The following is a 13,704-nucleotide window of genomic DNA, read 5'->3' as shown; positions in this document are numbered from 1 at the left end:
AGGCTTGTGGTTTAGGTGCCCTGGATAAATCATAAGCCATCAACCATAAGACCAACCCTAGTTAAAAGAACTCATAGCTAGTCTGGTTTCAGACAACACACTAAGGCTACATATACACATTCATTATTGAATCAATGGAGATGGAGCACTTGGGGTTTTTTTTCCTATGCAGTACAAATGCGAGCTAAATTCCATTGTATATTTTTGCCCATGAAAAGTGCTTCTTGAGAAACTGGTTTAATTTTGAAAATACAAGCTCATAGCAGATTGCATCTACACTGCCCCAGTGTGTCCTTTTGAAAACAGATATATGCAGCGTTGGCATATACTAAGATCACAATCCCCATGTCCTGCATCATTCACTTGGGGAACAGAGGAAAAGACATGAATAACCTAATCAAGGGGAGGGTTTTCAAACTGTGTATTGAGTAATCACATCAACCCTTGTGAATGGCAGGTTCTAGAATCGACCTACATTAATAGCAACACGTTGAGGGCAAACATGAATGATTTAAAGTTTGAGGAAAGCTACATTTTTGTGCTGGAAATTGATTACTGTGTATGCAGCCTGTTAAGCCATGGCTTCGCTCAGTGCAGCAGCAAAACATCCAGGAAAAAGTAAAAGCAGCTGCCATCTCCCCTATGGAAGCCTGCATATTTGCACATCTGCATGGCAGCTTAGAATGATGTGCCCAGGCCAATGCCTACATCTTTATAGAAGCAAAACAGACAGAAATTCAATCTCATTGTCTCCATCCCAAGGAGAGGTAGATTTGGTGGATTTCTGCCTGCCTTGCTGTTGTCATTAGCGCAATGCATCTGCCTGGAGGTTAACAGGGAGAAGCAGAAGCTCTACTTCATCTTAGTATTAGACCAAAGCTTTTGTTAGCTCCACAAAAGCTCCTTTCCCATCTTTCAGACGTGTGTGTATATGTAAAAAGGTAAAAAGGTAAAAGGACCCCTGGACAGTTAAGTCCAGTCAAAGGCGACTATAGGGTGCAGAGCTCATGTCACTTTTCAGGCTGAGGAAGCTGGCGTTTGTCTACAGCTAGCTTTCTGGGTCATGTGGCCAGCATGACTAAACTGCTTCTCGCACAATGGGACACCATGACGTAAGCCAGAGAGCACAGAAATGCTGTTTACCTTCCCACCACAGTGGTACCTATTTATCTACTTGCCCTGGCATGCTTTCAAACTGCTAGGTTGGCAGAAGCTGGGACATAACAACGGGAGCTCACCCTGTCACACAGATTCGAACTGCTGACACCGGAAAGCTGGTGGGACCCCAGCTACTCACCCCATTAATTTGCCTAGAGGCATCTATACATATAAATTAATATGTGCACATTTTATATAAACCAATGTCACAGGCCTCTGTGCCCAGAGTTCTTTTAAGTAATGCCCCTTCGAATGAAACAGCTTGACTCTCTTCACGCAATTCAGATGCGTCTTCCGCAGAATTATTCTGGTATTCTAAAATTGCACTCACTTGAACTTTCCCAGCCAGGAATCAGCTACAAGCGCTCCAAGGATAGGTGTGAGGTAGCAGAGGGCAACAAATGTGTGGTAAATGGCTGTCGCAAGATTGTCGCTCCAGTTGAGAAAATACTTGAAGTAGAGCACAAGCACAGCTATGGAAAGAAAACAAGGAGAGTAATTAGGGAAAGGAAGGAGGGAAGAAAGACTCTGTCGCTGTAGCCACAAGCATCCAGCAGAAGTAAAGGCAAAAATCACCTCGCATTCCATAGTAGGAGAATCTTTCGCAGAATTCATTGATGACTATGAAGAATATGCTGAGAGGGTAGCCAAAGCAACCGGGCTGATGGAACAGAAAATCAAAAGAAGATTAGCATCAATAATTAGGACATTCCATGGGAGAGGTGGCGACTGAAATACACAATATCACAGCGGAACAACATAACAGAAACAGATTTGGCTGGAGAGCAAACAACAACACAACCCACACCTATTTCTGCAACAAACAGAAAATACGGATTCTTTCACTCACACACTTCTTAGGCCTTGCTCCTCATATGAGTCTTTGGAGAGCAAAGTCCAAGTTTGAGTGGACCTACCTAAGTGGGCCTCCTCCAGGTGACCTTGGGTCAGCATCAGGCGGCTGAGTCCAAGAGCAGCCATGTTAATTCCCCACACTGACGATGGCAGCCCCCAGACCCAGATAATTTTCTAAAGGGGAACACAGGGGGTGGGGAGAGCGGCAGGCACCAGCCCATTGGCAGCTGCCCAGAGATGTAGGGCTGATGTCAGGCATTCTGGATAAACTAATGATTGAGGCTACAATCAAACCCATTGATTAAGTATACTAAGGCCTTTTTAAAATTATTTCAACAGGCCTGAACGTGCCCAACTCAGAGCTAGATTGTGCTAAGAGAATGTACTTTTTGCTGGAGTCTGTGGGCAAGTATTTTGCTTGTTGGAAAAATAATGCTATTCCTCCCTTGACAGACTCGGTAATTGTTTTGTGTTGGGGTTTTTTTAAAAAAAAGATCAGCTACAGAATACTAATTGATGGAAAAATATAAGACAATTTTTCTACCTATAAAATACTGTGACTGCTTTTTTAAAATTAAATATTTAAATGCCACATTGTGTAAACAACTGGAGGATCCCCTGTTTTGCCACACCCATAATTTTCATGATACTTTCTAAGGCCACGTGCCAATGTACATGTTAGGCTTTGCATGGGTAAGCCTGGGCCAGACATGAAACATCAAAGCAGTTACAAGCTTGCATCAATACAATCATGTTTCCAGAAATTCTGGTACATCAGACAATGATTGCATTGCTTAAACATTAACTGATAAGCTGAACAGGTATTGGCTGTCAGGAATTGTCAGAGCGTCCTTCCTCATCCATTAATATGAAAAACGTGTGGGCAGGGCCCAGAAAATGATGTGAAAGTGTGAGGTGCAGTTTCACCCCTGGAGCAAGGCTGGCCTAGAGGCCTAGGGAGCAGCTGGATGGGAAACAAACTACCTACACAGGCTGCTCCGAACTTCATAGGAAAAGATCGTGACATGCTCATCTAAGAAATACAGTTTAGATTTGTGGTTGCTCCTCTGTTTGTATGGTTCTAAGTAGCCTTTTCCATTCATTTCCTACCCTCCAGAGCTGGAGAAAACAAGCTTGCTCCATCTTCCATGTGACAGCCCTTGAGATGTTGGAAGATGGCTATCATATCTCCTCTCAGTCTCCTTTTTTCCAGGTTAAACATACCGAAATATACTAGGAGTCGAGAGTGGATTTCATGCTCTTTATTCAGCTCATAGTGGTGAGGAGGAATGGAAGTTCCCCCACAATATCTGCTTTATATACATTATTTACACAATGGGCTGCACGTGACTGGCTAATTCCGGGATTCTCCTGTAGGCCAATCAGGTTGTGGATTCACTTCTACCTGGAGCTGGATTGGGTGGCTCCTGCGGACCAATCATACTGCTGCATTGTTCTAGGACCAATCAGACTGCTGTATTTTGGATCCTATTCAACTCAGTACATAACACATACCCAGCTCATTCAACCTTTCCTTATTCCATTAAGGTTTTTTAAGATGTGTTCTATTGCTTCTAGGAGAGCATTGTGCTTAAATGTCAGCAGAACTGCAGATATGTGGAGCAATCACCAAGAACAGCATCTTATCTGTGCTTGCCACTCACTCTTGCAGTACTGGAGACATGAGCAAGGAGCTTTATAAATCATATTAGTAGCAATGGGAAATAATGATGGAAGCAGTTGATTAAAAAAAAAGAATCTAAGTTACTTAAGACTTTCTAGATGTGTTCTAGGCAAAATTCAAGTGTACTCGCAACACATGCACATACACAACCCACCCAAACTAAAGCTGCCAAATTGTGCAGCACAAGCACTTACCGAACGGCTTCGAGGTCCTGTATTTTTCTCTGAAATGAGACAGGGGTGAGGGGAATGGTGGAGAAAAAGCAATAAGTAGCCTGAATAAATTTAATAGTAGAATGAACACACATTATTTTAATTTACTGTTGAGGAAATTGGATTTAAGCCACATTTTTGTATAGAGACATAAGGACCAAATATGAAATTAAGGGCCTATGAAATGCATGAAGTATAATAAATGCCATCTAGCCACAGGTTCCATATGATAGGATAAAGGTAAAGGTAAAGGGACCCCTGACCATTAGGTCCAGTCGTGGCCGACTCTGGGGTCGCGGCGCTCATCGCTTTATTGGCCGAGGGAGCAGCTTCCGGGTCATGTGGCCAGCATGATTAAGCCACTTCTGGCGAACCAGAGCAGCGCATGGAAACGCCGTTTACCTTCCCGCCGGAGAGGTACCTATTTATCTACTTGCACTTTGATGTGCTTTCGAACTGCTAGGTTAGCAGGAGCAGGGACCGAGAAACGGGAGCTCACCCCGTCACAGGGATTCGAACCGCCAACCTTCTGATTGGCAAGCTCTAGGCTCTGTGGTTTAACCCACAGCGCCACCCGCATCCCATATGATAGGATAAAAAGGTGTAAAAGATTAAAAGATGTAGAGGTCTATTATAAGTAGATTCACTCATAATTCGCACATTAATCTTGTAAAATATGTGGAGCGCACAGCAGATTCATGTGTAGTATTCCTACACAGCAGAAATAGCACACACACTTTTGAATGTGATCCACCACTGATCAACTCTAAGTAATCCTCTCTATCTCTCCCTTTAGCCAACACACTGTGGCTTCCACATTTACTCACTATTATAAAGATATAGCAGGCAAGATCAAGAGCTCAAAATCTCTTTGCCTTAAAAAATGTGCAAGTATTTATGCCAAGCTCATATTCCAATATTTATTAAGAGGTATAAGCACATACATACAAAATTCTTAACCAAGACTGAATTCCCACCGTATAATTTCGTACGTAACCAAATATCGGCCTTGTGAATTTACCAGTTTGCTTGAGACTAACCCCCCTGCAACTCCACTCCAATATCTTAAATGGTGCCCAGTAGAATCTACTGGGGTTGTCAATAAAAGAAAATCCCATTTTTAAACAGGAGTTACAGAGACTGGAGAACAGATATGATTGGTCTTCCTGACCTCCTAAATGCAATGTAAGTAGTCATCATATGTGCAATGCTCTCTGCTTTCATTCCAACTGCAGTGGTCCCACCCTTCCCTATTTTCATTAAACCTTTAAATCACTGGTTTATTTTAGGTATTACAATTTTAAATAAGTGATAGTTGATCAGCGTTGTTGATGTTGTTGTTTCTGATTTTGGGCTACCTTCCCAAGTTGATGAGCCCCATCTGCCCCTCACGTCCCTTCTTGGTCTCATCTGCTTAGTCCACCGGGGGATGGGAAACAAAGGTGTTTTGACATAATAAAATTTAATTAAATTTTAAATTAAATTAAAAGAAGATGGTTGTGTGGACACACAGCACACAGATCATGATGCACTTTTCACATTTAATGTGTGATATTTAGAGTGCAATAGTCAAATCTGGTTGCCCTAAGCACTTTTTCACTTCTGGAATTTTAAAGTTAAATTTTTATTCCATTTTTATTTTTATTCCAAACTTGCCCTTCCAGGAGTGGTCTGCTCCAAGGAATGGTCTCCCCTTTTTATCCTTGCTGCTTCAGAGATATGCACAATTAATTATATAGCCTTGTACGGGACACTGTGCAGTTTCTTATCATTGCTATCTCTTGCCATGCATTGGCCCTAATCCAACTAATGGTAGCAGTTATACTTAAGTACTGCTGGAATCAAACAATGGGTTTTCATTAGTTAGCGGTGATGAATTTGCCCCTAGAATTCCAGTGTCTTAAGTACAGGTAATATGTACCTGTGACAGAATGGCTTCTTTGCTTCCTGAAAGTGAGACCCCTAAAGCAGGGTAGCAAACCTGTAGCACTCCAGAAGGCATTAGGCTCCAATACTCATTGGGGATGGTGGAAGTTATAGTCCAACATCTGAAAAGCTGTGGGTTAGCTACCCATTTCTAAAGTTTCTCAACTTCCGGCTAAGTTTGCCCATTGTAAATATCATGGGAATAAATAAATTAAAGTATATGTCCCCTCAGGCTTTTAAAAGTTTGCATGACTAATGTCAGCACTTATTGTGCTACTATGTACCCAACTTCATTATCTTGGAGATAAGACTGTAGAACAAGAAGGATTTGTACTTTAGCATCCTGATTTGTGAAATAAGCATATTTCTATCACAGCTATATTCTTGGTCATAAGAGAAAGCTATTGCAGTTATTAACATGTGGTCCAGAGTTCATAAACAACTGGCAGTACTGTTAGCTAATCTTCAGACATAACACAGAAGAAGAAGAAGAAGAAAAATACTTGGTGGGACTAAGGACCTACTCAGACTTCCACTTCAGTGCATTGTGCCCATTGGAAAAACTGTGCTATTCTGTTTCCATCTCATTTGGTCCATGATAAGGTAGTTCTGTACATCCCTTCATAGATCCGAGATCCAGCTTTTGCACGAAGTTGCAAAAACTGATGAAAACAAACAGCTGGAACACACCTGAGTGATAATGCAGAACTGATGGTGGTTAATCACTCCTGAGCATCCTATAAGGCAAATTCTGATTTTCAGATAATGGGACCTAAATGTACAATAAATGTTTCAAGCACACAATCACCTCTTCTACTTAAAACAACAAAACAAAAGTTGGTTCCTGTGTACAAAGGAAAGATCCATCACTGATTGCCAGTTTCCATCTTTACCACAGATGAACAGTTTGCCTCTGGGGTGAATGGCTTTTTCTGCACTTGCAAATGGAAGTGTCAATATTTGAACATGCACAATATGAATCAGTGCAACACTGCTGCACCGATATGGGAAATTCAGGATGGATTTAAGTATTCCTGTGCAAATGGATAGAATTAGCTACAAAGGGAATAGCAATGGCACAGAGTTCACTGTTACCAAGGTCAGAAAAAACTAATTTCTAACTTTGTTAATATTCAGACTGCCTAGTTTCTCTTTATTCCTGTTACAATTAGCAAGGAAGCTGCAGTTTCACCTAAGAATGGAGACAGACATGGGTAAAAGCAGGCATCCTCCACCCTCAGGAGATGCTGATCAGGTTTGTCATGCCTCTTCTCAGCAAGCCTTGGTGTTTGGTACCTAAAAGAGCCTGATTTAAATGTTTACTACGTTCTCCTACATTCTCTTTTAAGACTCTGATTAGATGCAGATTCATGATGTTATTGCAAAAGTTTCAACCCCCACCATGCTTTGTTTACCATCTAGTCTGATTAAGACTTCTGTAGAACTCAAAAGCTTGGATATCATGGTGTTTGGGTTGGCCTAATAAAGGTCTTCCCTTGACATGGACTTACTTGTAGTAAGTCCCTCTAAGTTCAGTGGAGCTTCCTGCCTTAAAAGTATTATTTAGATTGTAACCTTAACTCAACAGTAACATGGTCCAAATACTTCTCTCTCTGGGCACCTGTGGATACACACACACACACACACAACCATAAAGGTATACACTCTGGTTTTTAAAATGCACACTGCATCTGTTTAAAAAACATTATTAAAAAGTATTTAAAACACTAATGATATGAGTTAATAAAAAATATGTATCACAAGAACACACCTTGAGACATTTGGTTGCACTTCTAAAACCACATGCATTGTCAGAATAGGCTTCACTGGACACAACTGAGATGTCTTTTTGGAGTCAATTGAAGCCAAACTCATCCCTAGGGTTGTCAACTTGTGAGTGGGGTGAGGGAAGGGAAAGAAAGACAACCTAGGTTGCTTTGGCCTCTTTCTCAGAGTCTTGTTATGCAGAAACCATCAGGTTTACCTTTTTGCTTCATGGCTAAACATCACCACCTATTTATTACAGGAGGCCTAGCTGCTCTTAAAAGAGCAGCAACTGGAGAGCTGACAAAGCTACTTGCTCCAAAGATGAGGAATGAAACTGATTCTCCACCCCTTCCCTGTGGAAACACAGTGACTGAAACAAGCGCCACTCATTTAATCTGAGTCTGATTTGCAGCTGTTAAGGGCATAGGAGCCCTGCCAGGAAAAGGTGGTAGCAGTTGCATGCACTAATAGCTAATTATCTTAAGACCAGCACATTAGCTGGACAACAAGCTCATCAGCCCCAGTTTCTTCAGTTGGCTATTTACTTAACCCTTCTGTTTTCATGCCAGATCAGTATTTGTGTCGATCTTTTTAGAAAAGCAACTCACTTAACTGAAAGTATAAAGGAACAAGAAATAGCTCTCTCTTTAGTATCCATATGAACTTCTGAATACATGAATACCAGTGACCTAAATATGTTGATGTGACTCAACCCTTTTCTGCATTTCATTATAGGCTATTGCCTCTAAGTGCAAGAGTGAGTTTAAACTTGATGCGCCCAAGCTCTGGTGAAAACCGGGACTGCAAACCTGTCTTTGGGAGTAGCTGCCAGAGAACCATGTAAATACAAGGAAAAGGAATGTTGTGACACCTTGAAGACTGACAATAGATTATGATGACATGAGTTTAGGAATAGGAAGCTGCCTTATATCAGGGCCAGATCACTGGCCCATCTTTTTCAGTACTGCCTTAAGTGACTGATGAATGACAAGCAGTGTTGGGGGCTAAACCTTTGCATAAGAAGCCGTGGTTCTGCCTTTGAGCTTTGTGGACCAGAGTCCATTGAATCAGACTCTAATCTGGGAAAGTTGTAAACCTGTTAATCTTTTAAAGGTGCCACTTATGTGAGAGGAAGTTGCAAGACCAGGGGTTCCCAAGCTGTGGTCCACAGGCTTTCTTCAGCAACATGTCCACATTAAATATTCACATTGATATAGTTTTAAACTGCATTGTTGCTGCGTCTTCTATTTCTCAAACTGTATTTTACTGCATTACAATTCAATTTCTTTGGAATGCTAATGCAACAAAAGAAAACACTATAAGAAAAGAAAGCAGTAGTAAAAATGCAATTATAATTCAGAGAGTGTCCGGCACAGCACACTGCAATTGCTACAACAGGCGGATAAGTGATTAAGCAGTCCAAAAAAACCCTCAGCAATATTCAAGCAGTTTGGGAGCTACTGTCCTAGATTTCAGAAGCGCAAGCCACCTCTCCCACCACGTCTCCAGGCCTCTAAGAAGCACGCCTGGCTTTAGACTGCATGTGCTCTCCAAATATTGCTGGACTCCAACTCACTTCAGCTACAGCCAGCATGCTTGATGGCCGAACATGGTGGGAATTGTAGTCCAGCAACATCTGGAGGGCACCACGTTAGACTCATTGATTGTAGAGTTGGAAGGGACCCCAATGGTCATCTAGGCCAACCCCCTGCAATGCAGGAATCTTTTGCCCAACGTGGGGCTCGAAACCACAACCCTAAGATTAAGAGTCTGATGTTTTGCCGACTGAGCTGTTCTTGAGGGGGCTCCAATGCACTGTTCAGCTGCCTAGAAAGCAGAGCAGACCCTAATCGGAAGAGAACCGAGCATCAACCGAGGCCAGCAAACTCCTCTCGTTGCCCTTGGAAGCCTGCACTTGCCCGCAGACAACCTGAGCACTGGCTCACTCAGAAATGAACTTTTTTGTGGGGTGTCTCTCTTTCTCTCCCCACCCCCACCCAATATCTCCAGGGCACTTCCGTGCTGCTCCCAGGCATTTGAGAGTCCCTTCTCACGGTTTCATGTAAGACACGGGTGGTGCTGTGGGTTAAACCACAGAGCCTAGGACTTGCCGATCAGAAGGTCAGCGGTTGGAATCCCCGTGACGGGGTGAGCTCCCGTTGCTCGGTCCCTGCTCCTGCCAACCTAGCAGTTCGAAAGCACGTCAAAGTGCAAGTAGATAAATAGGTACCGCTCCGGCGGGGAGGTAAACGGCATTTTCGTGCACTGCTCTGGTTCGCCCAAAGCGGCTTAGTCATGCTGGCCACATGACCAGGAAGCTATACACCGGCTCCCTCGGCCAATAAAGCGAGATGAGCGCCGCAACCCCAGAGTCTGTCACAACTGGACCTAATGGTCAGGGGTCCCTTTTTACCTTTACCTTTACCTTTTCTCACAGTTTCAGCCAATGCGCCCACGTACCATTTCAAACATGATTCCCGCCTTCACCCCAAAGAATCTTGGGAACCGTAGTCCCCCCCCCCCGTAGGGCAGTAGTTCCCAGAAAGCTTGGCAAACTACAGTTCCCAGGGTTCTTGTTTGGGGTGGGGTGGGAGCATGGATCAGTCAGGGATACAGTTGTGGGGGGGGGGAGGCATCTTCTCCCTTTTCTTGGGGAGGGGAGAAGAGACCTGTTTCAGCGGTTCTCAACCTATGGGTCCCCAGATGGACTACAACTCCCATCATCCCTGAGCTCTGGCCTTGCTATGGGATGGGAGTTGTAGTTCAACAACATCTGGGGATCCACAGGTTGAGAAAGGCTGAACTGTGGTATGTGAGGTGGGGCTTAACTGCCCCCCCCCCAATATTTTATTCAAGTTGGAAGAGGGAGAGGGAGAGCTCAACCTGTGGGTCCCCAGATGTTGTTGGACTACAACTCCTATCATCCCTCAACTCCCATCTTCCCTGAGCTCTGGCCTTGCTACCTAGGGGCGATGGGAGTTGTAGTTCAACAACATCTGGGGACGCACAGGTTGAGAAAAGCTGTCTGAAATGGGCCTGAGTCAGAACCCGGCGCTCGTAGCTTTCCTGAGGGAAGTCTTCCCCTCAGTGCTCAAGCCTCCCCCATGGCTCGCGCCCCCCGTCCAAGAAAAAGACAACTTATTCATTCAGGGCGCGCAGGAGCGCTTGGTAACACGGGCAACCCGCATTGACAGACGGCAGTTCGGACGGTTGTGTGGAGAAGGCGATTTCAGCGGGTGCAGCTTGCAGGAGCGCACGACTCTTTCCCGCCTCTCGGCTGGCAAGGAGAGCGCCCGTCTCTTCTGCCTGGACTCTCCTTGGCTGAGGTGTTTGAGCAGAGGCTGAGCAGGCAGCGGGCGAGGATGCTGCGCTGCAGGTCGTCGCCTTCGACGGCTGCAGCCCTGACGAGTGGCTACCCTATTAGGACTCCCAGGGAAGTGGGTATATAGACGCGCGCAGACGCACACGCGCGCACGAACAGCGGGGTCAGCTCAGGGCTGCGCGCGTTTCCCGCCTGGCGCCAGCCCTTCCCACATACGTACCCATCGGGGCGCCCGCGGATGGTACTGCCGGTCCTGCTGAGGCGAGCGAGCGCGCGCTGCGGAGGGAAGGAGGACGCGGACGGGGTTTTGTTCTTTAAAGCCTCTGGCCCTGGGCCCGGCGCCAAGTCCTACCCCCCACTTACCTGGCTGGGCCAAGGAAGCTGAAGAGGTGGTAGGCGGGGAGGAAGCTGGATCATGGGCCGCCCTCGCTCCCGAGAGAGAGAGAGAGAGGGAGGGAGGAACCACTTTTCCCCATCACCACAGAGACATCGTTGACCTCGCCGACCCACTAAGTTACACAAAGAGGGAGGGAGGCTGTCAGAGAGGAAGGAAGAGGTTTGGTCCCTCTCGCAGGAGGAGAGAGGCCGCCACCTTTTCCCTTGGCCTTGACTGGCATCCTGGTATAGAAACCCAACAGGTGCCATCGCTCCCTCTCACTGCACTGCCAGGACACGACCTGTTGAATTTCCACCTGTCATGCAGAGACTCCGATGTGGGGGGGGGGGGAGAGAAGTGCTTAGCTGTAGGAGCTGAAGGGTTTTAGGAGGTGTACACAGTAAGGTGAAACAGTTTTTAACACAAAAAAACTAGAAGATGGAGAAAAGGAATATTTAAGAGGAGGTGGAGACACTGGGGAAATGTGCTTGTGCCAGGAGAGAGGAAGAGACTTAAGAAGGGGGGAGGGAAACTAAACTGAAGGATTAAAAGGTATGTACCAATAATTTTTTTTTGGGGGGGAATAATAGAAAGCCCTCCCCCCTCCCAGCTTTTGTCCTGTCTGAAGGAACATGAGCTAGAAAATGCATCGGGCAAACACAAAAGAAAAGGTAGCTGATAAGAAATGCAGATAGCAAGGAACAATGGATGTACATTTATATAATCTACTTAAGCACGTGAATTATATATTTATATGAACAGATCAATATAGTTTGATGCAACAGCATTTCTTTGCATTATTTGTATTTGTGTATGGCACTAGTTGAGTTTTCTGCTTTAACTCTAATAATAATAATAACGATAATAATAATATCAATTACTTTACCATAAGGTCTCAGGGTGGGTCTCAACAATAAAAAAACTGTTTTCAATAACAACAAATTACTACCACAAGTGTAGAGTAAGCTCTCATACACACACACACACACACACACACACACGTATGTCAATAGTAACTTACCTTGATTATTAATACATTTCTGGATTACATTTTCAGGCATTAATCCTAATACAACTGGATATACATTGGAGATGGATCCAAACATTTTCTTGTTATGGCTGAAAGAAACATTGTCTGGTTATGATGTCAAACTTTCTTGTTATGGGAAATTTGTTATAAAATTGCAATTCCGATGCCTATAGAATACATTAAAAGGAATATTGCAGAACAGGAAAACTACAGCAGAATTCTACCCAAGTTTTCTCAAATGTAAGCCCCACTATGTTCCATGGGGCTTACTCCCAAGCAAATGTGCATAGGATTGAAGATTATGGTTAAAATTATAAATAGAATGGTACCTCGGGTTAAGTACTTAATTCGTTCCGGAGGTCCGTTCTTAACCTGAAACTGTTCTTAACCTGAAGCACCACTTTAGCTAATGTGGCCTCCTGCTGCTGCTGCGCCGCCAGTGCACAATTTCTGTTCTCATCCTGAAGCAAAGTTCTTAACCCAAGGTACTATTTCTGGGTTAGCGGAGTCTGTAACATGAAGCCTATGTAACCTGAAGGGTATGTAACCCGAGGTACCACTGTACTGGGGAACTTAAGCCGCACAGAGACTTAACTTTTGAGATAAATGTGCCTAGTACTGTTAATTCACATCAGAAATGGCCACATCTGGTCTCAGATTAAAGAAACAAATGGCTGAACTGTAATAAGTAGTAAAAGTAATATTGTAAAGGTTTCCAGAGGGGGTAGCCATGGTAGTCTGCTGCAAGAAAAACAATAAAGAGCCCTGTGGCACCTTGACTTAAAAAAACAATGGCATAAGCTTTCATGGAATAGAGTCCACTTCAATGTTGTAAACTGTATTTCTTTTAATATACTACAAAGTAAAGTTCTGCTGATTGGAGGCAAGTGGTGGCAGCCCATCTTGTGTCTGCATTCTGAAGCAATTTGCTTCTGGATATATATGTGCAGATTAAGCTGCAGGTTATCTAGAAAGTGATATTTTCCTTTAAAAACATGTTTTGCTCACATTGAAATAGTCTTGGTAAGTTGTTGCAGCCAGTACAGAATCTTAACAAGCACTGCTTAATTTTTATTTTTATTTTAAGAAAGCTTCTGACTTGGTTGTGGAATACCGGAACCATAGTGTAATTCATAGAATCATAGAAATGTAGAATTGTAAGGGACCATGAAAGCAATCTAGTCCAACCCCTGCAATGCAGGAATCTTTTGCCCAGCGTGGATCTCGAACCCATTACCTTGAGATTAAGAGTCTCATGTGTTTGAAAACATGAAGGTAGCATCCACAAAAGGCACTAATATCACACATGGAACTTTTGAACTTTGCTCAATTACAGTGCAATTCTAACTATGTCTACTCTGAAGTAAGTCCTAC

At 43.9% G+C, this 13,704-nt stretch overlaps 1 protein-coding gene and 1 long non-coding RNA gene across 2 annotated transcripts in view; one reads left to right on the top strand and one right to left on the bottom strand.

The window, feature by feature from the left end:
• Positions 1-11,199, bottom strand: part of SLC15A1 (solute carrier family 15 member 1) — a 36,046-nt gene extending 24,847 nt beyond the window's left edge. Inside the window, exons 1-4 of the mRNA XM_083437797.1 lie at positions 11,145-11,199; positions 3,892-3,920; positions 1,735-1,819; positions 1,490-1,631 (exon numbers count right to left, since the gene is read on the bottom strand). Of these exons, the coding sequence (XP_083293923.1) occupies positions 1,490-1,631; positions 1,735-1,819; positions 3,892-3,920; positions 11,145-11,148 (260 nt within the window). The 5' untranslated portion in view covers positions 11,149-11,199. The remainder of the gene's footprint in view (positions 1-1,489; positions 1,632-1,734; positions 1,820-3,891; positions 3,921-11,144) is intronic.
• Positions 10,477-12,494, top strand: LOC310676408. The gene is made up of 2 exons (XR_014510544.1): positions 10,477-11,039; positions 12,358-12,494. It is a non-coding gene; the product is annotated as an uncharacterized lncRNA (long non-coding RNA).
• The last annotated feature ends 1,210 nt before the right edge of the window (positions 12,495-13,704 follow it).

The sequence above is a fragment of the Podarcis tiliguerta genome, assembly GCF_965153285.1.
Source record: "Podarcis tiliguerta genome assembly, chromosome: 4".
NCBI classification, from domain to species: Eukaryota; Metazoa; Chordata; class Lepidosauria; order Squamata; family Lacertidae; genus Podarcis; species Podarcis tiliguerta.
The sequence above is the reverse complement of the archived record's forward strand: the minus strand, read 5'-3'. Positions and strand labels throughout refer to the sequence as shown.